The sequence below is a fragment of the Bos mutus genome, chromosome 4 (assembly GCF_027580195.1).
Source record: "Bos mutus isolate GX-2022 chromosome 4, NWIPB_WYAK_1.1, whole genome shotgun sequence".
In the NCBI taxonomy this organism is placed as follows: Eukaryota; Metazoa; Chordata; class Mammalia; order Artiodactyla; family Bovidae; genus Bos; species Bos mutus.
In genome coordinates this window covers 26,574,927-26,602,013 of record NC_091620.1, presented here as the reverse complement: position 1 = coordinate 26,602,013, position 27,087 = coordinate 26,574,927, and the positions used below count along the sequence as shown (strand labels likewise).

Sequence of the window (27,087 nt, the reverse complement as noted above, 5' to 3'; positions counted from 1 at the left end):
CCTGGACAAGGGAGGGACTACAGAGTGCCTGGTGGCTGGATGTATTCATGGGTCTCTGCACTGTGAGCTCTGCTTTGGTGGGTAGGATGGTGCTGGGGCTTGGGGAAGACAGGCTTTCCCCAGGGAGGCTCTGCACCTGTGGGAGATGAATGTTCTCCAGGGAAGAGGGTTGTGAGTGCAGACTTGAAGAGGTCCTGTTGGTAGATGGAGCGAGCAATTTCTTCTGTGAATCCAAAAGGCCTCTGTGAATTCCTCTAGATATGTGGCAGGGAGATTGCTGGGAATCCCAGCTCAAAGTGATCATGCTTTTGAGATGCGTATCAACGTTTCCATGAAGGACTTTGCTACTAACTAGTCCCTAAACAGTTGTCCCCCAGGATGTGAAGCCAGGTCCCTAGGAATAGAGACATTTCCACCAACTACTGCAGAGTTTCTGCCTCACCTCTCAGGGTTGTGTTCCATCTCTGAAAAGCCACTTCCTGGGGAGTCAGAAGGATCTTCAAGGGGCCACTCCCAGGACCTTCGCTCATCCCGATGGGCCATGGAGCCATCTATGGGGAAAGGTCATGTGGAGGACAAGACTCATTTGGGTCAGGAGTCACTAGGGTCTGAGATGGACCCACCCCACCCAAACACTGCTTCTCTTTCTGTTCTCACAGAACCACTGCTGCTGTTGCCTCATCTAGGCTTTTCCAAGAAGGTCAGACCTTTCTCCTCTGAAAATATTTTATTGATAAATTAACTCTGAAAGCACTCACCTCCCACCCAACTGCTGCAGAGTCTCCTAGATGGGCCATGGACCCTTCTACGGGGAAGGATCATGTGGAGGACATGGGAGTCTCACTCAGCAGGGATGGGATTCCTGGGCGTAGCAGAGGTGGGTCTGGGGACAGTGGTGGGTCCTGAGGTCTTCTAAGGACAGCCCCTCTCACTCAGCACCAGAGTGGGAAGTGGTGGTCTGGAGTGGAGCACCTTGGAGCTTTATTGCTGGTGAATGCCAAGGACAGTGGGACCCCTGCCAGCCTAGAATTGCAGCTGAGGGCATCAACGCCCGGGGCTCCAGAGAAGGTGGCACTAGTTCCCCATCAACAGAGCCTGGCTGCTGACCCACCCATCCAGGGATCTCTGGATGGGAAAGGAAGCCGGGAGAGGTATCTGAGCCAGGCAGGATTGGGGAAGGGTTACAGTGTGCAGGTCTCGGGTGGGGAGATGGGGGGGGGGGCAGAACAGGCGCCAGAAGGGGGCGTGCGATCGGGGGTGGCTGGGGGGCCACCTCTTCACAGGTCTATGGTGTCGCTGCCCATGCTCAGCTCGTCAATCTGTCTGCAGGCGTCCAGGAATTGCTCCTGCAGCAAGGCCTCTTCGGCCTGCAGCTCAGGAGCAGGTTCTGGGGAGTCGCGGGAGGGTGGGGACAGGGCCTGGTAGGATCCTGAGGCCGGGAGGCTGGGGCTGCTTCCTGAGGGCCGCGGGGGGCTGAGGACGCAGACCAGAGGACAGCGCGGGGCCCTGTCCGGGCTGGAGCACAGGAGCACGGACGAGCTGTCCCGCGAGAGTCCGCACAGCGAGCCGGAGGAGGCGCTGCTGCCCGCGGGCCAGGTCCCGGGAGACGGGAGCTCGCGGGGCGCCGGGGAGCCAGGGGCCTCCCCAGACCTCCCAATGGGCCCGACCCCGGTCTGAGCCCCCAGCGAGGCGGTGCGGTAGACGCCGAGGCTAGGCAGAGCTTCCCCGAAGGCTGGGACCTGGAAGAGGCCGGGCGCCAGCAGTGCTTCGCTGCAGAGGGCCTCCTCGATGCTGCGCCGCAGGTTGATGGGGGAGGGCGGGCGGAAGTCCACTGTGTCATCGCTGCAGGGAGACGAGGCCGGGGAAGGCGCCGGGTGGGCGGCCGCGCCGTCGAAGCTCCGGCAGCCTCCTCCCTGGAGGAGGAGGTCGGGGCCCGGTCCGGCCAGGGCGCACAGCTGCAGCAGTTCCGCGTCGCCACGCGCGATGGCGCTCCCCAGCGGCTTCTTGTCCGGGGCCCCGGTGACCCAGCCTCCGGGCAGCAGCGGGGCGGCGTGGCCGGGGGACAGGCGGAAGAGCTTGGCCCAGCAGCGCGGCGGCACGCGGGGACTGCAGAGCGCCGGGTAGAGGCCCAGCAGCGCCAACGGGAGCGCGACGCCCACCTCGCCGAGGCGCAGGCCAAGCTGGAAGGCCCACCAAGGCCAGGGCCCCTCCAGGCCAGGTTGGCCGCCGTAGCCCAGGGCGTGCAGCACCTCGTAGCCCTGCAGAGCTCCGCTCAGCAGCCCAAAGGTGCCCGCCACCGGGGCCGTGCGCGCCGCGCGCCGCCAGGACTCACGCGGGCCGAAGGGGCTGCGCGCCTGCGGGAGAGGCGTGGCGCCCTTGAAGCCGGCCGCTCCCAGGGGCGCTCCGGCCCGCCGCCGCCGGCCCCCCAAGCAGGAGAGCGCCAGCAGGAGCCCGGAAAGGAGGGCGGCGAGGAAGGCGTGCAGCCCGCGGGAGGCGAGCCGCAGAGCCCGCAGCGGGCGGTGGGCGGCGCTCCCGAGGGCGGCGGCGGCCGCCAGCCCCAACCCCAGGAGCAGCAGCGCGGCCAGGCCGGCGGGGCAGCGCGGCGGGCGCGGCCGGGCCAGCAGCAGGCAGGCCAGGCCCAGGCCGGCGGCCAGGCAGGGCAGCGGGAGGTCCTGCAGCAGCAGCCAGGCCAGCGCCGGCAGCCGGTCGCGGTGCCCGTAGGCGTCGTAGAAGAGCGGGAAGGCCCGCGTGGTCCCAGCCGAGAGCAGGAGCATGTCCAGCAGCGCCAGGCAGGGAGCGCCGGGCGGGCAGCGCCAGGGCAGGAGGGCTAGCGCCAGCAGCGCCAGCAAGGCCACCAGGCCGAAGAGCGCGCCTACCCCGTACACGTGGGCCTCCCAGGCCAGACCCCAGCGAGCCTTGGCCTCTGCCCAGTCGGCCTCCAGTGTCAGGAAGAAGAGGGGCAGGGGGGCCGCAGGCGGCTGCCCCTCGGGTTCAGGCAGCTCTCTGATACTGCAGGACCCTGGCCCACACTCTGGCTGCACCGAAAGGTTCCCAAGGCTGGCAGGAGAGGGGTCGTCCAGGCCAGAGGTGGGGGTGGTGGACTCTGTGGGCAAAGAATGTTCGTCTGAGGCATTCGTGCAACCCTCCCCTTACCCACCATACAGCCAGTAGCCTGTATGCCAATGGGAGTCCTTCTGACATCCAGGAAGGACTTGTCATAAATAGGAGACTCACGGACCTGGCCACCACTCACCGGCCCCTCCCATATCAAACTCCTCCAGAGTTTCAGCTCTCATCCCCTCTGGTCATCCCATCCAGGCCTGGCTCCCAGCTTTGTTCAGTATACTGTGATTCCACTGAAAAGGGTTTTTCTTAAGAGGTCACAGAATTTTACAAGTGGAGGGAGCTATAGAAGCCCCCTCTAACTGAACTCTCCTGCCAGGAAGGAGGAGTCATGAGAACAAAGATTTTTGTTTGCTTTGCTCACATCTGAATACTCCTCCCTAAAACGTCCTGGCACAGAGTTGGCGTTCAGAAGATACTCATTGAATACATGCCAAGTGAAGATACTGAGGCTGTGCCGAGAGGCAAAGTGACTTGTCCAAGGTTACACATTAGCAGAGCTGCATCTAAAATCCAGATCTGAGCACCAGTTTGAGCCCCTCTTCTTGATGGCACAGCAACCTCATAATACTACTTTGCTTGTCTCTTGTTCTGCACCCCTGACTCCCATCTCACACCTTGGTGCTAGAAGGAGCTTCTCCAGCTTTTTTTCAATAGCTTCCCCCTTCTCCCAGTCTCTTCAGGGAAGGCCACCAAGCGTGCATGTGCACGCACGCACACACACAGCAGAGGAAGTGATACAACCCTCCTGTCGCCAGCAATCTTTCATATTTACTGGCCTTCCTGCCTGCTATACCTCCAACCCTCAGCCTACCAATGGCCATGGTCCCCATCCTGACTCAACTACAAGCTATTAGTCTGAGGCCCTTAATACTCCTTTGGTTTTCACCCCTTTTACAGAAGATGACATTGAGATCACTCCCCTAGGTCTCAAGACTACCTTTGAACTCCCAGGAAGGAACAGTTGTGGGGGTCATAGTGGGATAAAATGCCATCTTAGCAAATGAGCCCCTCAGATGCTCTGGGGCGCTCTGGCTAACTTGGGCTCCCAGCCCCACACATCCCTTGGGGAAAGGAAAGTCGGGTAAGAGAGTGTGAGGACTAAGATCCCCCATGCTACTCTCCTGGAACAAGAGAGGAATGAGAAAGAGCTAGACCCAAGGATTTTCCTTCTGGCCAGGCAGCAAGGGAAGACGCTTCAGGCTAAACCTCCCTCCCCCACCTAGCCAGCTGGGCAGAAGCACAGCTGCGGGCAGGGATGGAGGCAGAAAGATTGTGGTGAAGGATGGGGGAGCCAGCTGGGGATGGGGAGGTGCACAGGAGACAGGTGTAGAATGAGGCAAGGAGGATCTCTTGACAAGCAGACCCCTGCCCCAACTGCCTGGCCATACTCAGCCCTGCCTCGGTGGGACAGAACAGGAAGGCTCCAGGAACACCCCCCAACCCCACCCCACCCCAGGCAGTGCCAGCTTGAGCTGCTGCTGCTAAATCGCTTCAGTCGCGTCTGACTCTGTGCAACCCCATAGACGGCAGCCCACCAGGCTCCGCCATCCCTGGTATTCTCCAGGCAAGAACACTGGAGTGGGTTGCCATTTCCTCCTCCAATGCATGAAAGTGAAAAGTGAAAGTGAAGTTGCTCAATCATGTCCGACTCTTCGAGACCCCACGGACTGCAGCCTACCAGGCTCCTCCGTCCATGGGATTTTCCAGGCAAGAGTACTGGAGTGGGGTGCCATTGCCTTCTCCGAGCTTAAGTTTAGGACATGCAAAACTGAGCAATCCTGAGAACAAGGGTAAGGAGTGAGGGGGCCTGAAAGCAGTCCCGGAGAGAAGGGAGGGAAAGGTAGAACTGGGCAACTGGAGAGGGCAGAGAGGGAGCTGCCAAAACATTACATATTTACAGCAGGCTGCCTGCTCAGTGGCAGCATGTTCCCTGGTTCCTGTCCCATCACATTCCTCGAGTCTGAAATAAGAGCAGGGCTGTGATGAGGATAAATGGCCAATGTGTGCAAAGCTCTGTAGAGAGCCTGGTGCATAATCAGCATTCAATATACAACTGCTGTTGGTCTCATCATTATGGGCTAATGTTCATCACCCATCAGTCATTGGTGTGTGTCCGTGTGAGTGTGACCATTTCTGGGGCCTCAAACTCATTCTTGATTTAACTAACAAAAGGCTGTTGTCCCTTATAAAGTCAACAATTAGCCAAATCAGTGAACATCAACACATTGTCTCACTCTGTGAACCCTGTTTGAAGAACACCATTTGGATAGACTGACCATTCCCAAACACCTACTGAAGACACAGCAGTGAATTAAAATGGAGAATCATTCAGCTGGATCTGACGGTTTGCTGGTGGGGTGGGGTGGGGTGGGGCAGAGCCAGTCTGACAGCAGTGGGATCAAATACACACACACTCTCCCTCACCCCTCATGTTTTGGTCTCCTCAGATGCCCTTACATGACTACTGGAAAAACCATAGCTTTATACGGACTTTTGTTGGCAAAGTAATGTCTCTGCTTTTTAATACGCTGTCTAGGTTTGTCATAGCTTTTCTTCCAAGAAGCAAGCATCTTTTCATTTCATGGCTACAGTCACCATCCACAGTGATTTTGGAGCCTAAGAAAATAAAGTCTGTCACTGCTTCCACTTTTTCCCCATCTATTTGCCATGAAGTGACAGGACTGGATGCCATGATCTTAGTTTTTTGAATGTTGAGTTTTAAGCCACCTTTTTCACATTCCTCTTTCAGGTCCAAAGAGGAACTAGAGAAGAGAAGCCCTAGGGCCAAAGGTTAACTGTACCTAGGTTAGAAAGTTCCTAGAGAAGATACAGAGAGATTCCTTTATCTCCTAACTACTTGGCACTACTCCCCTCAGAAGGTACTGGCGTGAACAAAAAACCCTTTGGCCTTTTCTCCAGGAGGCCTGGAGCCCTCCGGGGTTTATCCAGGAGGAACAGCCAGGAAGAGACTGGCTTCCTGCAGCCATCATTGAGGAGGGGGAAGGAGGGTGGGGCCACCAGCCGGCCGGGCTGCCTCTGATACTGTCCAGACTCATTAAACCTGCTTGGCCAGTGCTGTCACCAAGGCTGACAGACCGCCAGCCAGCCTCCTTCCCTTGAGGCCACAGAGCCTGCCCCCAGCTCCACAGCAGATCCTGCCACTGCTGCTCACTGGGATGGATGGGAAAGAGACAGCAGGCTTCCCACCCACATGCCCGGGAGTGCTGGGACCGCTAGGGAGTGAGCAACAGTCAGGTGCTGTGTTAAGTCTAGAGCTGGAAGAAGCTTGGGGACCAGTGGTTTCCTTTGCTGCACCAGTTCCTGGTGTGGGGTGGCTCAGAGCATTCCCAGTCACAGTTAGCCCTTTGCATGGCTCCCTTGGCTTCACCTCCCAGAACCCCTCCCCAAGCAGCTTGTCCTCTGCCTTTTACAGTATGTGTTGTCCCATCACATTTTGGGGCCACAGTTGCGATGTCTGAGAGGTATACCTGGAAGTGTATTTGGAACATGATGGGGGGAAACCACATTAACAGATACTATTTAATGAGCTAATACTTCATGACCAGCCTCATGCCCAAAATTTACATTACATGGAAGCTTTACAATAGCAAAATAGGCACTATTACTAAACCCTAGATATATGAGAAAATTAAGGCTCAAAGAACTTAAATAGCCTATCCAGCCATCACTGAGGAAGGGGAAGGAGGGTGGGGCCACTGGCCAGTTAGGAAGTATATTGGGATCCAAAGCCAGGTCTCAAGATCCCACAGCCCCTGGTCTTTGCTCTGCACCACCAGCTTGCCGCCACGCATGTTCTGAAAGGCTCCCTTGACAAGGATGGTGTCTGTCTGCTCAGGGTCTTCTCTTCAATGTCTTCCCAATGAGGGGCCCTGCTCTGCCCATATGTGACAGCATGTCATGTCAGATCAGACAGCAAAGGAGAGAGCCCCAAGCTCAGAGTGGGAGGGTGGGAGGCAGGCCAGGCAGATTGAAGTGGAGGGTGGGGTTAGTACTGAGGCTGTGGAAATCAGGAAGGAGTTCCTGAGTCTGTTTGCCCTGATACATTTGTCTACATCCTGCTCTGCCTATGATTACAAAACTCCCAGAGGACTGCTATTTAACTCTGTGGGACCATCCTCAGCAACACTTGCTCTCAGACCATTAATATACATCTCCATGGTGATGATGAAGAGAATGGTGATCATGATCATGATGACCATCAAATAAAAGGATCCCAGAATGTCTGTGCATGGCTAGCACATATTATGTGCTCAATAAATAATCATCAAGTTCAAATGAATCGGACACTTACCTAGTGATGCTGTTGCAATTAACGCAGAGCTTAGAGAAGCAGCTGGGTCCAGTGGCCTTGGACTTGGGAGCTTTCTTTCCTGGGGGGATGGGGGTGGGGACAGAGTGGTGCCAAAGAATCCTGCAAAGGGAGCACATTAGGGCTAGAGTGCCAGCCGGGCATTGGCCTCTGGAACTTTGGAGAAAATCAAGTCCTTTCTCAGAGCTTGACCAAAAGGAGTCACTGTCCCAGGAATTGGAGCCACATGTATGCGTGTGTGCGTGCTAAGTGGCTTCAGTCGTGTCTGACTCTTTGCAACCCTAGGGACTGTAGCCCGCCAGGCTCCTCCAGGCAAGAATATAGGAGTTGGTTGTCATTTCTTTCCCCAGGGGGTCTTCCCCACCCAGGGTTACCCCGTCTCTTACATCTCCTGCATTGGCAGCAGGGTTCTTTACCACCAGTGCCACCTAGAAAGCCCAGCCACATGTATGTGCTGTGCTGTGCTTCACTGCTCAGTTGTGTCTGACTCTTTGCAACCCCATGGACTGTAGCCCACCAGGCTCCTCTGTTCACAGAGACTCTTCAGGCAAGAATACTGGAATGGGTTGCCATGCCCTCCTCCAGGGGATTTCCCCAACCCAGGGATCGAACCCAGGTCTCCGGCATTGCAGGCGGATTCTTTACCGTCTGAGCCATCAGGGAAACCCGAGAATACTGGAGTGGGTAGCCAATCCCTTCTCCAGGGGGATCTTCCCAACCCAGGAATCAAACCAGCATCTCCTGCATTGTAGGTAGATTCTTTACCAGCTGAGCTACCAGGGAAGCCCAGCCACGTGTATACCAGAAGCTAAACTACAAGGGCCAAATCAGACTTTGTATGACAAAGAGAGCATTTCCCCATGGGAGCAGTGGCTGTATCCCAGGGCCTGGGAGAAGGAATGCAAGCTCCCCTTAAGTCAGAGAAAAAAGGAAGCACTGTCATTTAGAGGCATTCTATAAACGTTTGTTGCAGTGAAATAGACACTCACCTGGAGAATCTGAAACTCCAGAGGCAGAGCCTGGGGATGTAATTGGGCCTGGGGGGCTTGGGCCTGATAAGTTCCGGAGCGGGGACACTGTAGTGCCAAAGAACCCTGCAAAAGGAGCCCCATGCTGAAGCCTCCTCCTACCTGCCAGATGGCCCAGCAGCAGCTCTCCTTGGGAGGGGGTGGGTACTCACCAAAGGGTCCCAGGCGCCCAGCAATCTCTGCCAGGCTGGCCCGCAGGCTGGGCAGCAGGGGCAGCGTTCGATGCCCGAGCGTGGGGGCTGCACCTGCTCTCAGTGCCACATCGAATTTCAGCTCCAGCTCGCTCTGGCGGAGCCTGGGTGCACTGGATGGAGGCGCTGTGGCTGTCAGAGCAGTGTTCCAGGTCACAGTGCCCATCCCGGGCCGATAGGGTGCAGTGGGCCCATCAGCGGGCCTCGAGAGGAGGGATGCGGACTCCAGAGCTGGGGAGGAGGCCCACGAAGTAGAGCTGCCTTCTGCAGAGCCCCACTCTGGGGGGGAGTTTCCAAGAGAGCCCACCAGCAGTTCCCAAAGCGGGTCAGTCCTCAGCCCACTGGCCGCCTCTTCCTTGGGCTCCCGGCTCGGCCTGGGAGAAAGTGCCTGGGTCTCCGTGACGGGGTTCCCCCAGACAGCAGCCGGTCCCCGAAGGTGGAATTTGAAGTTAAGTCCCAGGTTGAGAGACAGCATAGAGGCCTCACTCTGGGGCGGGGGGTTCAAAGTGGTGAGAGGGGCCCCTGGGACAGAGGAGGCAGGCTGGGGGCCCACAGGAACAGCAAGCAGGACCCAGCAGAACAGCCCCAGCCCCAGATAGCCGTACCCTGCCATGGCCTGGTAGGGCCGCGAGCTTGGGTCTTCTGCACCTTTGCGCACGAAGGTCCTGGAGAGAGGAGAGGTGCTATGAGCCCTACCGGGTTGGAATCTGATGCCTCCAAGAGACGCTGCGGATCCAGGAGAAGCAGGTGGTGGGGGCAAGACACAAAGGCTTCTGCCCAAGGAGAGTGGCCAGCTTCTTGCTGAACATTCAGGCCCCAGCACCAGTCTCTCCCCTGCAGTCCCCTTCCCTTCCAGCCAAGGCTCCTCTTCCCTAAGTGCCCACCCCCACCCCACCCCCACCTGCTCAGTCTGAGGCCTGGGGTCTGACTGCATCCAGCTGCTCTCACCCTTGACTAATAACTGAGTGCATGGACTTGACTCCCAGCCTCTGATCCCCTCCCTTCCTTTCTTCCCTCTTTCCTCCTTTTGCCCTAGAGTATCTGTTCAGGCCTACTACGTGCCGAGCACCCTTCTGGTAACAGAACTGTGAACAAGCTCCCCTCACAGATGAGTGTACCCCTATTCCCACCCCTGCTCCAGCCTCACTCTCACTCAGACCCAGGGAGCCCTGGAGGGATAAAGCACAGAGTGAGTGATGGCAGAGGTTGGAGAAAGCGGCTCTGGCCAGGGAAGCAGCGTGCCCTGGGCTGGCAGAAGCTCTGCCCCTTCAGCCTTTTCCCTCTTGCCTGGGGTTTGGCTTGCTCTCCATCCCTTAACCCTAGAAGTACTGGGGGGAGGGATGGCCTGGCAGGCAAGCTGGACCAAGGGCTGGCTGCAGTACACGCCTGACCCACCCCAGGCACACAAAGCTGGAAGGGGAAGGGGAGGGGAAGCCAGGGGGCACACATGTGTACCCACCACTGTTACATCACACACACGGCCACACCTAGCACCCTGACCCACACTCACCTACTCACCCTTCACACATCCCTGCGCCTAAGTGCACACACACACAAACACACACACATTCAGTCCTGCCAAGCCCCCTCCCTCCTACATGGGTTCAGATCCAAGCTCTTTGAGCTTCCAGCCTGCTCTGTCTCACACACACACACACACCCCTACCTCACAGACACACAGTATACACAGACACAGAGGCACACACACCCCTACATACACATTCGCACAGTCAGAATACAGATACACATCACACCCCATCATCCCCCTCCACATGCACATTCCTACACACCCACCGCTACAGACAGGCACACGCGCACACACACATACACGCGCGCACACACACACACCTCCCTCTCCCCCTGCCCAGACAGCAGACCTGCTCCTCTCCCGCAGGCGGTTCTCCTCCGCCAAGTCCCCCGAAAAGGGGCGGTCGCGGCGACCCAGGCGCCCGGCTGGGCGACTCTCCACCGAGTCTGGCCGGTGCTCCCAGCGCCCGACGCCCCCTCGGCTCGTCCCGGTCACGGCGGCTTCGCCGACGCGCGGCCCCCAGTCTGGCGCGGCCCGGCCCCGGCCCGCAGCGCTGGCCCCAGGCGGGCGGCCCGGCCCGGCTCGGGCTCCGCGCTCCCACCCGCCGCGCCGCCTCCTGGCTGCGAGCCTCGCTCCCCGGCAGAGCCGCCCGCGCCGGGCTCCGCGGCAGCCGCGCTCTGCCCGCCCTCCCCGCCTCCTGCGCTCCCGCCCCGCGCGCCCGCCCTCTCCCCTCCTCCTCCCCCGGCCCGCGGCCCGCGGTCCGCCCCCTACCCGGCCGGCAGGCGGGCGCGCACCGCAGCCCCGAGCCGCCGCCGCCTCTGTGCCTGCGTCCCCACGCGCGCTCACTCACTCAGCGCTGCCTGCCGGCCGGGGCGGGCGCCGGTGCTGCGCTCTCAGCCTGGTGCCGGCAGCCGCACGCTCCCAGGGCGGCCCATCATGCACATCCACTCGCATGACCTCCCCGGGAAACACCGCGGGCTAGAGCACCGCGTGCACTCTCGTGTGCACACACGCGCGCGTGCACACACACGGCAACCTGCCCAGGCAAGAAGAACCACTATGTTTATTAAGCGATGAGTGGAAAGTGTAATAAGCACGTCCACACCCCTTGTTTCATTAGTCCCTGACAACAACTCTGTGGGTGTACCCATTTCACAGATAGGTAAATTAAGGCTTGGGGGGAAAAAAATAACTCAGGAATTTGTCCAAGATGGCACCGTTTGGCAACCTGAACTCAGTCTCTCTGCTGTCTGCTTCATCACCTGGTGGCTTTCAATAGTTGGAAGTGCCTCCAACATTTCATAGATGAACAGCCAAGGCTCAATCTGTGTGTAACATTTCTTTTTGCTAAGACTGAGTTCTCAAAAAAAAAAAAAAAAAAAAAACCTTAAAGAGCTTTGTGAGAAGTGGTTTACAGCTTGTTTCTAATAATGGGCAAGAGGAGAACAGTGAAGTCAAAGAATGTTAGCCCAGGAATATAAGTGCACCCAGGCCAGTGTGGAAGATTATTCAAGAGCAGGGCAGTTACTGTGGACACTTCAGGGACCCTGTGGTTCTGTTGCAGTGACTGATTTAAGTAGTTCTGGCTGGTTTATGCAGACTTGAATCTCTAAATCCCCAAAATGTTCCTATTTGAAAGTATCAGGAAAACATAAAACACAGTGGGTTCTCTGCCCCATATAAAGCTATCCTGGAAAAACCCAGACATCCTACCATGCTGGGTGCTTAGGCATCTCCTCACTTAGTCCTCATCACAAGCCACATAGGGAGAAAATGTGTCACCAGATTACAGCCTTGGATGTTACCCTGATCCCCCTAACTCGCTGCTCTGTAAGGTTGGGGAGTGGGTGCTCAAAGAGTTACCTAGGGCAGGTCTGTCTCAGGTATGGCCAGCATAGCACTTGGCCCAGGGGCATGCTCACCATGTATTAGCAAAGTGAATAACGAATGAACGATTCTGGGGCCCAAATGGGCAATGGGTAGCATTTCAGAAAGGCATCCAGGGCTCACTTTCTTATCACAGAATCCCCCCAATTGATGTAAGATAAAATCAGGCCACTGACTGAACACCCCCCACCCTTCCAGGGCACATCACTGATGAAATCTGGGATTTATTCTGAGTCTCTAAACAAAACATTGCCAAGGGCATTCCCTGGATGCACCCTCAGGGATTGCTATAGGGTCCTTCCTCTAGTAGGGAAACTCTGCCCGCCCACCTCCCCCCCCCACAACCTTGTCATTTAGGGGCTGCCTGGAGACTGCATACTGAGATCCAGCCTCTGGGCTTCTCTCATATACTTAATAAAAGTTATCCCACTAGAGACATTTTCCTTTAATCTTCCTCATAGAAAGGCTCATTTCCTGCTAATCATGTTCACGGAAAGACTTCTAAATGGAAAGACAGAAATAAACATACCCCAGTACATTAAAATAACAGCCCTCCATGACCAAGGAAGGTGATTCCCAGGAATTATATTTTTAAAAACATACTGAAAAGGGATGTTAGGGTTCTGGGTTAAGATGGTAATTGAATGTGTATATCTACTTTCACTCCTTCCCAAAACCCCACTAAAACTTCAATAAAGAGGTTTTTTAAATCAAGAGATAAACTTACAAAGATAGAGAGAACATGGAAAAAGACAACAGCCACATTTTTGAAGCAGAATGGCAGACCAGCACTGACTTATCGGCGCCAAGGAGTCATGTCAGCTGTCACGGCTGACGGGAGCTGAGAACTAACTGGACCTGCATTGCAAGATTCTCAGAGGCATAGAGAACCTCTCCGTGGTACCTATGGATTCCTAGAAGTGAAAGGTGGAAGAGGTTGCTAAGATAAGGACCAGAATGGGCAGTTAGATCCCTCCATCTCTCCCCCAGCTCCAAACTCCTGGGCAACAGCCCCTCTCATATCCCAGCCAGAGTCTGGGGAGTTTTCTTCTGAAGATAAGATAGACGATGTTTGGGTTGGAGCACAGTTGTCAATGGAGATACCACACTGAAAAATACTGAAATCCAAAGGATCAGTTGACCTTGCCACATGGAATGGTGAAATGCAGAGATGCTGAGCTTTCTGTCACCATCAGGCTCCCCAAGTGCTGGGAGTAGGACCTAGACAGGAAACTGGATGACGCTACTCTGGGGTATTTCACCAGACCAAGAGGAAAGACCTAAAGTTACTGACATAAGAAACAGCCCAGCTGGCCCATGCTGCAGTGGCAAACCCAGCCTCTCTCTGAGCTCAGAGTTTCTGACTAGCCTCCCTCCCATCCCCACAATCTTAATCATAGCCAAAGATTGCCAGACATCTAGGGAATTTTCAAATGCAGAAGAGAGTAACAAAACAGTCAGAAAAAGTAACTTCAAGGAAACAGATTACCCAGAGAGAAGAGAGGGTCAAAAAGACCACAGTATCCTTAGAGGGATAAGATCTGCATCCATGAAACAAGAACAAGGTGCTATACAAAGAAACATCCAGAGAATAGCAAAAGCAACAATTATGTTTTGAGAAATAAAATCATGACAGCAGAAACAAAAACATCAACAGAAAGACAGGCAGGTAAAGCTGATTGAATCTCCCTGGAAAGTAAAACAAACGTACAGAGAGAGAGAAAATGTAGGAATGTAGGAGAGGAAAGATGAGAGCGTTTTAAAAATTGGAATATAGTTGATTTACAATGTGTTATTATAGTTTCAGGTGTACAGCAAAGTGAATCAGTTATACATATACATATGTCTATTCTTTTAAAGATTCTTTTCCCAAATATGCCATCACAGAGTGTTGAGTAGAGTTCCCTGTGCTATACAGTACGTTCTTATTGATAAGAACTTTAAAGGACACTTTCAGGATAATAGAAATAATATAAATTCCAAAAAGAGAAAAATGAAAGGGAGGAAATCATCAATGAACTAATTGGAGGAAATTTTCCAGAACAGAAGGATATGAGTTACTGGATTATAAGGGTTGGTTGGATGAAAATAAACCCATACCCAGGCAAATTAAAGAGAAGAGCCAAGAAACTTTCAAAAAGGAAAAAAAAAAAAAAAGTAACATACAAAGGGTTACATATAAGAAAGGCTTTGTATTTGGATTCATTCAAGTTATCAATCAAGTAAAAAGATAGAATATATAGATTTTTCAGAAACACAAGATTTCAAAAAGTTTATCTTTCCTGCAGGTTTTCTGGAAAGCATAGGAAATCCGTCATGGGAGAGAGGCAAAGGGATCTCCTGGGAAGATGGTGAAGGGGGATTCCAGGGCATCAGCTGTGTGCCTCGTGTAAAGGGACATGGGACTCAAGAGATGGACACGTTGACAGTTATCACCAAGATCCTTGACACCAGATCCTGGCACCGTCTTCAGACTCTCAGCTCAGAATGTCTGGGTGAGCCTGCTCCGGTTGGTATTTGCGGTACTTGCCTTGTCTTGTCTGAGTACAATGAGGCTGCTGTTCACCCTTCCACACCTGCTGAGGAAGGGTCCCAGTGTGACCTGCTCCCGAGAGAAGATGGGAGTGAGCTCAGAAGCAGAGAGCACACACTGCTGTGTGGCAGCCTGGATGGGAGGGGAGCTGAGGGGAGAATGGATACACATGTATGCATGGCTGAGTCACTCTGCTGTGCACCTGAATCTATCATGACACTGTGAATCAGATATACTCCAATATAAAATAAAAAGTTTTTAAAAAGAAGAAGAAGCAGAGAGCGCAGCACAGCCTACTGCCCTGACCATATTCCATCCAGATGTCCGAGGTCTAGTTCACAACTGCAGCTCTCACTGCAGTGAGCTCTGTGTTTTTCAGGACTCCCTCGAGATGTGCTCCACAGTTATTCCCAGCAAAGGATCTTGTAAACTCTCAGGGAAGCCAAAGTCACACCAAAACCCAGAAGCTCTGTTCAGCATCTCTCATCCTGGAAGAGTGCAAGATTGGCCTTTTGTTTCACAGTTAGGATTATGTTTCCTTCTCAGCCCTGTTCAGGAAAATACACAGATGCGGTGAAACCATAAACAAAAGCAAGGAAGGGATTAGCCTAAACATCAAAAGACTCATTTCCTAGGGGAGGGGAGGACATAACCAGGGACTGGTTAAGACTGGATGAAGGGAACTCAGGGGGCTTCTAACACACTCCCTTCCTCCCAAAGCAAAGGAGGGACTTCCTTGGTAGTCCAGTGGTTAAGATTCTACACTTCCATTGCAGGGGGCATGGGTTTGATTCCTGGTCAGGGAACTAAGATCCCACATGCCTCACTTTGATCCCTGGCCAAAAAACAAAATAAAAGATGAAATGCTGGTCATGTTCTATTTCTTACCTTATGTGGTAGATATATGAGTGTCCATTTTAGTATATTTTTATAATATCATATGTACTTTTTTCTTTTTTTACATATAATTTTACAAACTCTTTTGAATGCATGATACCAATACCTTTTTCAATAAAAATTTAAATGCACTAAATAATATATCAACAGGCCCACTACAAAAAATATATTTTCTCATTTTACTAGATGTTCAAAAGATACTCAAAAAAGAATAATGGGAGGATATCATCTTTATTGATAAAAATTATATTTCAAAAGAACAGCTAACCCCATACTTAACTGTCAAACACAAGAGAAATTCTCATTAAAATTAGAAGTAGAGATTCTTCTATCAATGCTTTCTCCAACATGATTTTGTTTTGCAATTTGTAGCCAAATTGAGATGTAAAAATGTGAGAAGAAAAAGGAGGAGGAAGGTGAAGAGGAATAGAAGGAGGAAGAAAAAACATGAGTATGAAATATTGGGAAAGAGCAAATGAAATGCCAAAATAGCATTACACTGTGAAACACTTGGAAAACCATAAGAAAAAACTGTGATTAGGTTAAAGCTAAATACCCCCATCAATAGCTTTTCTATACAAGATTTTGGAGAAATATCCCATTTGATATAGGCAAAATGCATTAAGGAAAGAAAGAAACTTAACAGGAAATGAAAGAAACCTAGGTGAAGAAAACAGAACCATATGAGAGCGATAAGAGACTGTAAAGAATCCTTCCACGATGTGTGCACGTGCCAGATCATCACATGACATGCTCACCTATCTTACAATTTTGTGTGTCAATTTGTACCTCAATAAAACTGAAAAAATTGAAAAAGGCCTTGACCAATGGAGAAACAAATCTCGTTTCTGGGTAGAACTTCTCACCATTTTATAAGATCATTAATTCTTTTCCAACTTGACTTATATGTTGAGTGTTATTCCAATTAAAATATCAATGAGATTTTTTAAAATTTTGAAATGATTATTCTATAGCTCAGCTGTAAGAATAACAGGCAAAAATACTTAAGAACTTTTGGGGACAGAAGAGTGGCAAATGGGATGTATGGTAAAAACTTGCTCCTCGGGTGGTATGTATCTATTTATATAAATATTAAACTATATTACAAAGCTACAATGACTTATTTTTATATAATTCTAAAGGTCAGGAAGCAACAGTTAGAACTGGACATGGAACAACAGACTGGTTCCAAATAGGACAAGGAGTACGTCAAGGCTGTATATTGTCACCCTGCTTATTTAACTTATATGCAGAGTACATCATGAGAAACGCTGGGCTGGAAGAAGCACAAGCTGGAATCAAGATTGCCGGGAGAAATATCAATAATCTCAGATATGCAGATGACACCACCCTTATGGCAGTGAAGAGGAACTCAAAAGCCTCTTGATGAAAGTGAAAGAGGAGAGTGAAAAAGTTGACTTAAAGCTCAACATTCAGAAAACGAAGATCATGGCATCCGGTCCCATCACTTCATGGGAAGTGGATGGGGAAACAGTGGAAACAGTGTCAGACTGTATTTTTTTGGGCTCCAAAATCACTGCAGATGGTGACTGCAGCCATGAAAGTAAAAGACGCTTACTCCTTGGAAGAAAAGTTATGACCAACCTAGATAGCGTATTGAAAAGCAGAGACATTACTTTGCGAACAAAGGTCCATCTAGTCAAGGCTATGGTTTCTCCAGTGGTCATGTATGGATGCGAGAGTTGGACTGTGAAGAAAGCTGAGCGCCGAAGAATTGATGCTTTTGAACTGTGGTGTTGGAGAAGACTCTTGAGAGTCCCTTGGACTGCAAGGAGAGCCAACCGGTCCATTCTGAAGGAGATCAGCCCTGGGATTTCTTTGGAAGGAATGATGCTACAGCTGAAACTCCAATACTTAGGCCACCTGATGCGAAGAGTTGACTCATTGGAAAAACTCTGATGCTGGGAGGGATTGGGGGCAGGAGGAGAAGGGGACGACAGAGGATGAGATGGCTGGATGGCATCACTGACTCGATGGACTTGAGTCTGAGTGAACTCCGGGAGTTGGTGATGGACAGGGAGGCCTGGCGTGCTGCGATTCATGGGGTCGGACATGACTGAGCGACTGAACTGAACTGAACTGAAAGGTTACTTTCCATTTACAGTTATTACAAAGTAATGGCTGTATTTCCCCTGTTGTACACTACATCCTTGAGCCTATCTTATACCCAGTACCTTGAACCTCCCACTCCCCCACCGCTATATTGCACCCCAACTGATAACCACTAGTTTGTTCTCTATATCTGAGAGTCTACTTCTTTTATGCTATATTCACTGGTTTGTTGTACTTTTAATTTTTATTTATTTTTTTAAAGAACATTTTATATGGACCATTTTTAAAGTCTTTATTGAATTTGTTACAATAATATTTCTGTTTTATGTTTTGGCTTTTTGGCCGAGAAGCAGGTGGGATCTTAACTCCCTCACTAGGGATCAAATCCACTTAATCACTGGACCACTGGGGAGATCCCTGTTGAACTTTTTAAGATTCCACATATAAGCGATAGACAATGATTTCTTTTTTTAAATGTAACTCAACAGAGCACAAGAATCAACAGGTAGGGGAAAGCAGTGGTAAGAAGCACTAGCCAAGCAACTGGCCTATTGCTTTGCTCTTCACGGCAGAACTTCTCCAGCTGTCTGCCCCATCATCTCCACTTCCTTACCTCCTGCTCCAGCATGGCCTCCATCCCACTGCAGTCCTGAAACAGCTCCTGTCAAGACCAAGTGCAATGGACCTGAATCTTCTTTCTTGACTTCCCTGAAACAGTAGACACCCTCCATCGCTGTTTCCTCTGTTGCTCACTCCTCTTGGCTCTGGAGACGCTGTGCCTGCCCGGCTCCCCTCCTCTGCTGCTCAGCCTCCTCCACATATGGTATACAGTCTTGCTTAGGCAATCTCATCCAGTAACTTGGCTTTAAATACCAACTCTGACTTCTGGGCTCCAGACTTCTATTGTCTAACCACCTACCTGACATCTCTGCTCAACTAAGAGATGCTTCTTGTCATGTCCAAAACACAGCTTTATCCCCCAGTCATTTCCCACAAAACACCAGGCAACCTCTCCACCGAGAGAACTTTCCCTTCAGTCTCCCTCATTCTTTCCTATTTTGTGTAATGCTACTACTTTCCCCTCCTCAGTTGACTAACCAAAAATCTAACTGTTTTTCCTGACTCCTCTCTTGCCCTCATCCTTCTATCTTATTCATCAACAAACCCAGGGAGCTTTATCTCTAAAAGCCTTCTCAGTCACCCCTTACCACCCTCTGTCACCATCACTGTCTCACCTAGATTACTGCTTTCTGTTCCCCAGCCCCCAGCAACGACTGATCCTTTCACTGTCTCCATTCAGTCCAGTTCAGTCCCTCAGTCATGTCTGACTCTTTGTGACCCCATGGACTGCAGCACGCCAGGCTTCCCTGTCTATCACCAACTCCTGGAGTTGACTCAAACTCATGTCCATTGAGTCGGTGATGCCATCCAGCCATCTCATCATTTGTCATCCCCTTCTCCTCCCATCTTCAATCTTTCTCAGCATCAGGATCTTTTCAAATGAGTCAGTTCTTTGCATCAGGTGGCCAAATATGTTTTGCCTTTTCAAAAATGTCATTTGGTTGAAATCATATAGTATGTAGCCTTTTCAAACTGGTTTCCTTCATTGAGAAATATGTGTCTAAGTTTCCTCCTTGTCTCATGGCTCAATAGCTCTTTTCTTCCTAGTGCTGAAGGATACCCCATTGTCTGGATGAACCACAGTTTAGTTATCCATTCTCACATTATCACATTTACTTATCCATCCACCTACTAAAGAACATCTCGGTTACCTCCCAAGTTTTGGCAGTTATGATAGAGCTGCCACAACATTCATAGGCAGGTTTTTGTATGGGCATATGTTTTCAGTTCATTTGGGTAAATATCAAGGAACACAATTGTTAGATCATATGGTAAGAAAGTGTTTTGAAACAACCAGTCTCCCCACTTTGCATTCCCACCAGCAGTGAATGAGAGTTTCTGTTTCTCCACATGCTCAATAGCATTTGGTGATGTCAGTGTTTCAGATTTTAGCCCTTCTAATAAATATGTAACAGAATCTCATTGCTTTTTTGTTTTGAATTCCCTGATAACATAGGATGTCGAGCACCTTTTCCTTTGCTTATTTGCCATCTTCTCAGTGAGATGTCTTTCAATTCTTTTGCTCATTTTAAAATTGAGCTATTTCCTTTTCTTGTTGAGTTTTAAGGATTCTTTGTATACTTTAGATGATAGTCCTTTATCAGATATGTCTTTTGCAAATACTTTCCCTCCGTGAAAACTCAGTGATTTGTCCAAACATTACTTTTTAACCAGAAAAATAGAGCTTTTCACGTTCAGTACAACATGCATCACCCAGGCAAGTGCTTAAACACCTTCAACACCTCCATCACCCAAGAATCCTACAGTCTTCCTGAGTCCCACACTAGGACCCCTCTCAGCTCCTCCCAGTGGCCTGGCTAACGTCTTCCCTCAGACACTGCCCTATCCAGCCTTCCTGAGCCCGGCTGTTCTCTAACACTCCCTCTGAACCTTGCTCTGAGACTTCCTACCCCTTCTCTGTGGACAGAAGATGAGGTCACATTCCAGGGATGCCCCTGGCAGCCATGAGCCAACCACCTGGGAGTGGAGTTTGGTTTGACCCTCAGAGGCAGAAGGGTGGAGGGGCCACAGCAGGAACCACTGAGAAGAGTCAGGTTTCAGGCCTGGGGTAGGGGCTCCTCTGCTCAGCAGGTCAGAACACCTCCCCAGCACCCAGAAGGCCAGTGCCTGCGGCTGATTGCCTGTTTTCTCCAAGAGAGATGAAGACAAATAGAGGCAAAGGAGAAGCAGCATGGTAAGAGAAAGGAGGCTCCAGGAACCAAGCTGGCCCCCAGGGTGGAGGAGCTGGGGCAGGTTGGCAGAGATCCTCCTCAGCGAGTCTCTGCATTTCATCTCTTTGTGTCTTTAGCTCTTGGGGATTAGGAGTGACTGGGACAAGGGTCAGGAAGGTCTGCTGCACACATCACTGTGCAATTTTTTAAAAAAGAAGAGTGCTTTCATCTTTTGACAAGGACAGCTGTTGCCAAATGTCTGCTTTGGGGCTCTCTAGCTCCTTGATTTCTGCAGTCCTTACACTTAACTCAACCTTACTGTTTTCCAGTGATTCAGACTCCTCATTTACCAAACGGGGATAACAACAACCCTTCCTCCACAGAGTAACTAGTAACTGGGACCACTAGATGAGTCTATATACACGAAATGCATATATATATATATATATGGCTGCGCTGAGTCTTTAGTTGCAGCATGTGGGACCTAGTTCCCTGACCAGGGTTCGAACCCAGGCCTCCTGCATTGAGAGGGCAGAGTCTTAGCCACTGAGCCACCAGGGAAGCCCCCAAAATGCTTTGGATACATAGAAATGGCACACAAAATACTATGGAGCTGTTTGCTGCCATATTACCATGGTGTTATGATTCTAGGGGTGACAAAGCCTCTGGGGTGAGTGGAGGGGTTGAAGTTTGGGGGGAGCATACAGAAGAGACTGGAGGGGGATGGGGTACCAGGAGCAGGTGGGGACGAGTAAGAGACAGAAGTGGCTGGGAGAGGAGGATTATTCCTACCCAGGAAGGGACGGCAAGGTGCACTCTCCCCAGCAGGTAGAAGTAAAGAGGTTGCGGCTGGTAGGAGCAGTGATACCATCTGTGAGGTTGATCTGTTTAAGTTTTATAGGGCAGAGTGGGCCCCAGGGAAAAGTGTCCTGGTTCTAGCATCCCAGTGTAAAAGCACATGCCCTGCTTAGGGCTAAGGTCCCTACTCTGCCCCTCCCATCCTACCCAGACCCTGGGACCACCCAGGATTAGGATCAGAGGGCAGTGGGGGCAAAAGGTTGAGACCCGAAACTGGGGCTCGGCCCCTCCTCCCACACAAACAGGGGTTAGAGCAAACCACAGCTGGGCTTTGGTTTCTGACAGCAGAAAGCCTCCCCACAAGGGCCAGGAGAACCCAGTCGTTTTCCGCAATAGGGGAGTGGAGACCCGCAGCCCAAGCGCCTCTGTCTGTCACTTTTCCAACCTCCTGGCGATGCCTCCAGCCCTCAGGTGCTGGGAGGAACAGAGAAGCAGCTGAGGGGCCCATGGGGCCGGGGTGGGGATGACCACAGCCACCGCAGCAGCACCCACGTGAGGTCTGGCCAGGGCATGGATTGGGGGAGGCCCCATACTCAACCTCTATTGCCAGAGGAGAAGCCAGCAGCCCCAACCTGGAGCCAGCTTCTCCTGCAGCCAGCTGAGGAACCTCACAGCAATCTCCTGTCCTCATCTCAGATCTCTTCCTTTCCTGAGACCTGATGCCTTCATTATGTAAATGGCGAAGTTGACACCGGGGACTCACTTCTACCTTACCTGCCACAGCACCTTGGCTGGGTGAGGAAGGAGGGAGCGGACAGGCTCCAGGCTTGGGGCTGCCCGGTTGGATGCCCTGGGGTCCCCTCACCCTGAAACACGGGCTGTGGGTACAAGTGGCCCATGGTCTATGTGTTTCTGTGTTCTGGGCCCTACTCCCAGCACAGGTGTAACCTCTGATCAGGTTGCCTGTGGGAGGGGGGCTGGTGAGGTTTCTTGCAAAACTTTTCTAGGAAGAAAGACAAGGGTGAGGGGCAAATCAGAAATACTGTTGCCTCAGGCAGTTGGAGCAGATTGTTTATAACAAGTATCTTGTTTTACAATGTGAAATAAGCGATTCATCAAACTCTATCATTAACAGTAACGGTGATAATAATAATAACAACTAATAATGTGTCCGAAGAAGCCTCACTGGGGAACCAGGAGGGCAGTGTTCTAGTCCTGGCTCGGGCAGAGCTGTGAGGAATGCTCACTTTTCCCTTTGGGCTGGGTTGATGCCGATAGGAGGGTGAAGTCATGTCTGCAGGGTAAGGACAGGAAAAACTTGAAGGGTGGAGACCGCCAGGAGCCTTGGGGCAGGCAGGAGCTCGGGAGGTGATAAGGGAAGTCAGAGTGGACACTGAGATATGGGGAGTGGGGGAGAGGTGGGGGTGACATGGGAGGAGGGCAGAGAGTGACATCCTGTGTGAAAGTGAAAGTGTTAGTCACGAAGTTGAGTCCACCTCCTTTCGATCCCATGGTCTGTAGCCCTCCAGGCTTCTCTGTCCATGGAATCCTCCAGGCAAGAAGACTGGAGTGGGTAGCCATGCCCTTCTCCAGGGGATCTTCCCAACCCAGGGATCAAACCTTCGTCTCCTGCATTGCAGGCAGATTCTTTACTGTCTGAGCCACCAAGGAAGTCCCGTACTGTGGAAGTGCAGAAAATACTGAATCATGGACTGAATACAGGGGAGAGTTCAATACAAACCAACCCTCATCCCAGCATCTCCTCACAGCCTCCTTGGCCTCGGCCCCTGGTGCTGGGTGAATCTTTGCAGAAGGCTGGTTCAGAGAAGGGACCCAGAAAAGGCGGGTGAGGACCAGCCAGAGCAGGGTTTGTTGATCCTCGGAGGTCAACCCCCTTCTAAGAATCTGGTGCTTCCTCAGCCCAGAAAAATAGACACACAACCTTACATGCATGGCGGGGGGCTGCCAGAGCCCACAAAACCCAGCCCACAAAATCCTCTCTCTTCTTGCCATCCTGACATTGCGTATGTGCCTACTCCTCCACGCCCCATGCCAGCGCCCCAGGAGCTAAGACACAACCCCCTGCTTCGGGGCAGCCTGTGGGCCAGACCAAGATGCAAACCCAAGGGGCTCAGAGCTAAAGCATAGCGGCCGGTGGGAATTCCCAGAAGGGAGGGGTTCGTTTCCAATCTGGGGAAGCAACCTTGGGAGCACAGCGAGCCCACAGGCTCTGGAGTCTGCAAGCTCTCCGTCATACAGTGGGGATCTGGAACCCCACTTAGGAATAGTGTGGTACACAGTGTCTACTGTATTTCAATATGTATTTCTTTGGCTGTGCTGGGTCTTGGTTGTAGCATGCAGGGTCTTCCATCTTTGCCGAGGCACACAGGAGCTTCAAGCTGTGGCATGTGAACTCTTATTTAGGATCTAATTCCCCGACCAGGGATTGAACCCAGGGCCTCCTGTATTGGGAGCGGGGAGTGTTAGGCACTGGACCACCAGGGAAGTCCCTTGTCTGTGGTATTTAGCAGAGAGCAAGGTTCAGGTAAAAGGGCCATAAACACAGAGGAGGTGAGCATCCTGCTAGTATGGTAAGCTGAATGACGGCCCTCCAAAAATGCCCATGTCCTAGTCACTGGAACCTGTGACTCTCACACGGCCAAAGGGACTCTGCAGATGAGACTACATCAAAGGTTTCAAGGCAGGCCGTTATTATGGATTATCCAGGTGGAGTGATGATTATAAGAGTCTTCCAGGGAGGCTTCCCTAGTGGCTCAGATGGTAAAGTGTCTGCCTGAAATATGGAGGACTGGGGTTCAATCCTGGGTTGGAAAGATCCCTTGGAGAAGGAAATGGCAACCCACTCCAGTATTCTTGCCTGGAAAATTCCATGGACGAAGGAGCCTGGAGGGCTACACAGTCCATGGGGTCGCAAAGAGTCAGACATGACTGAGCGACTTCACTTTTCACTTTCCAGGGAGGCAGGAGTGTCAGTTGGAGCAGATGTGACCGTGGGAGCCGAGGTCAGAAAGGCAGTGTGGTTTGAAGATGATGCACTGCTGGCTTTAAGGATGCAGGAAGGGGCCCAGAGCTGAAGAATTCAGGTGGTCTCTAGAAGCTAGAAAAGGCAAGGGAGTTTTCGCTCTTCTAGGGCCTCCAGAAGGAACAGAGGCCAGGGACTTCCCTGGTGGTTCAGTGGTTAAGACTCCCTGTTTCCAGTGCAGGGGATAAAGGTTTGATCCCCGATCAGGATCTCACATGCCATGCAGCATAGCCAAAAAGAAAAAAAGAAAAACCAGAAGGAACACAGCCTGGAGGATCCATTTTCAACTTCAGACTTCCAGAACTATAAGATAGAACATTTGTGTTGTTTTATTAGAAGATAAACTCATGGTAATTTGTTACAGCAGCCACAGTAAACTAATACACCAAGCCTTGCCGGGGAAGGCCAGATCCGGTTGTGATGCAGGAGGGAGGTTGCAGGGGGCATTTTGCAGCCCACAGGGCGAGGAGTGAGACTCTGATGGGAGGGAGGAGGGGCCAGGCACCGAGTGCTCAGCCCGTGACCTCACCCTTGGCCAGCCAAGCTGCCCTGGCATCCGGACGCCTGTCAGCCCGGGGTTACATGCCTCACTGGGCCAGAAAGGGATCCCTGTGTAGCCAGGCCCCAGGCAAGGGTGGGGGTGTGGCAGAGAAGGCTGGTGCCAGGGGAGGGAGCCCCATCAACCCCCAGGGCTGCAGAGGCCACACGAGTAAAGGGGGTGGGGAGAAGCCGGCAGGGGCTGGTGAGGTGCCCGGACACCCAGGCCCCCCTGCCGGCTCAGTCCCACTCTGCTTCTCTCCTGCGGGGCAAAAAACTCTCCGTTCCTCTCCTCTTTTTCCTTCTCCACCCCTGGAATCCCCTGGGAAAGTGGGAGGAGGAGGGACTTGGGGCCTAGAAAGCAAGCGATGGTGTCACAATCTCAGTTCAGTGGCTGAGTAGCTGGGTGACCTTGGGCAAATCCCTTTGCCTCTCTGGGCCTGTTTTCTCCTCTGGAATTGAGGACATAGTCTCCACTTCATGGGGCTATATTAAATGACATAACACAGGCCTATACAGTGCCCAGCATATGGCAAACCCTCCAAAGGCATCATATGTTATCATATGTATACATGCCACTGCCCACAGATAGAACATCAAGTTTATCTGCCCAGCCAGGTGCCAGGTTCCGCCAGGGGAACATGGTGTCCTGTCCATCTTTGTATCTCAGCACTGCTCTACTTACCGGTGTGTATTAGGCGATGCATATGTGTTGTACTTAATCATTCACTCACGCAGAGAGTATGTTTGTGATTGTTATGAAAAACAGCAAAGGAAGAAGAGGGAATGCCAGCAGTGGGGGTAGGGTGGTGGTTTGCTGCTTCATACAGGGCGTCAGAGAGAAGGCTGTCTCACAAGAGGCAGCTGGAGTAGAGACTCGAGGGACGTGAAGAAGTGAGCCCCGTGGGTTTCTGGGGAAATGGAGGGCTCTGGCTGGGTGGAAGCACTGGAGGATAGCAAGGCTTGTGAGGTGGGATCAGAGCAGGTGAGGGCAGAGGGAGAGAAAACAAGGTCTGGCATAGAGGGGCTGGATCACACAGGGCCTTGTAGGCCACAGTAGACTGAGCCTTACTCGCTGAGCCTGAGGGGGCCTTCTTGGTGAAGCCTTGCTGCTTGGGAGAGGCCCCCAAGGGCCCTGGGAAGCAGTGCTCCGCCTCCCATTGGGCTTCTAGGAGGGGATCATAGGGGCACCCCTAGAGTCAGGCCACTGCCTGAGGAGAGGCAAAGACCCTAGTGCGCACCCCAGCCCCCCTTACTGTGACTCCTCACACTCAGAAATGACCTGTGGGCTGGGGGACCCAGGATGTTTTTAAACCTAGGGTTTGGATTCTGGACTAAGCTCCATCCATGTCACTCACAAGTTTCTGGCTACATTTTAAGCTTTTTTAATAGAAATTTTTTTAAATACAGAAAGCAGAAGTTTTCACAGCGCAGAAGTGTGCCAGGGGTTTGGCACTCTTGTCTGTGCCCACCTGCCCCGCCCTGGCCCGCTGGCCCCATTCCCTGGGCAGATTCACACCCAGGAACCCTTTCACTAACAGACCAGGTCACACACACAGTGGCACTGTAACAGACTGCCACACGCACACTCTCACTCACCTGTGGGTTTTGGGTTCTGTTCACTTGGGCCTTTTAACTTTACAGGGTCAGTTCTGCTTTGCCCCTCCTTTTGTATGGAGTTCCATCTGAGGGATTTCACCTCCTGCTTCAGTCCCGAGGCCTCCTGAACCTTACGTGATACACCCCAAGTCATCTATGTTTCTTATATTATTATTGATAATAATCATAATATTATTATGTAATACATTTATAAGAAATGGAAAAAAAAAAAGAGAGACTGGGCTTACTTTGGCACCAGGGGTGCCTGGTCTCTGGAAGGCTTTGAAGAGAGGCATGAGTTGCGCTGGCTTATGTTTTAAAGGAATCACCTGGGACTTCCCTGGCGGTCCAGTGGCTGACACTCCGCACTCCCAATGCAGGAGGCCCGGGTTCGATCCCTGGTCAGGGAACTAGATTCCACATGCCACAACTAAGAGTTTGCATGCTACAACTAACGATCCTTCATGCTGCAACTAAGACCTGGTACAGCCGAATAAATAAATAAAATAAAAACTGTTTTAAAAAATAAAAGAATCACCTGGCTGCTGTGTTGGGAAGATTCTGTAGGGAGACAACACGGGCGGCTGGGAGAACGGGAGCTCACTGCAGGAACCCAGGCAAGAGATGGTGATGGCCTGGGCCAGCATTGCTATGGGAGAGAGTGGAGGAAGCGGTCAGACTGACGATATATTATGAATACAGTGAAGACAGGATTTGCTGATGGA

General features: G+C 51.8%; 1 protein-coding gene across 3 annotated transcripts; it reads right to left on the bottom strand.

Moving 5' to 3' along the window:
* Positions 1-456: 456 nt before the first annotated feature.
* On the bottom strand, positions 457-10,912 carry PRRT4 (proline rich transmembrane protein 4). Of its 3 annotated transcripts, none has more exons than XR_011463965.1 (6): positions 10,553-10,912; positions 8,637-9,340; positions 8,446-8,550; positions 7,439-7,558; positions 759-3,103; positions 457-551 (listed from the first exon to the last, which is right to left on the bottom strand). XR_011463965.1 is itself a non-coding variant. In XM_070369275.1 (6 exons), exons 2-6 carry the CDS (start codon positions 9,286-9,288, stop codon positions 1,278-1,280), a joined length of 2,181 nt encoding a protein of 726 aa, XP_070225376.1. In that variant the 5' UTR covers positions 9,289-9,340; positions 10,553-10,911; the 3' UTR covers positions 693-1,277. The 3 variants fall into 3 exon arrangements, 2 of the variants coding, with proteins under 2 accessions (XP_070225376.1, XP_070225375.1); XM_070369275.1 differs by lacking the exon at positions 457-551 and having other exon boundaries at positions 693-2,354; positions 2,877-3,103; positions 10,553-10,911; XM_070369274.1 differs by lacking the exon at positions 457-551 and having other exon boundaries at positions 693-3,103.
* Between the last annotated feature and the right edge of the window lie 16,175 nt (positions 10,913-27,087).

What these genes read in the sequence shown, in the direction of transcription:
- PRRT4 (XM_070369274.1), bottom strand. Translation starts at nt 9,288, where the DNA reads ATGGCAGGGTACGGCTATCTGGGGCTGGGGCTGTTCTGCTGGGTCCTG. An exon ending in TGGGCGCCTGGGACCCTTTG is followed by an intron (nt 8,551 to 8,636) that starts GTGAGTACCCAC and finishes CTCCTTTTGCAG; the next exon opens with GGTTCTTTGGCACTACAGTG. An exon ending in TGGAGTTTCAGATTCTCCAG is followed by an intron (nt 7,559 to 8,445) that starts GTGAGTGTCTAT and finishes CTCCCTTTGCAG; the next exon opens with GATTCTTTGGCACCACTCTG.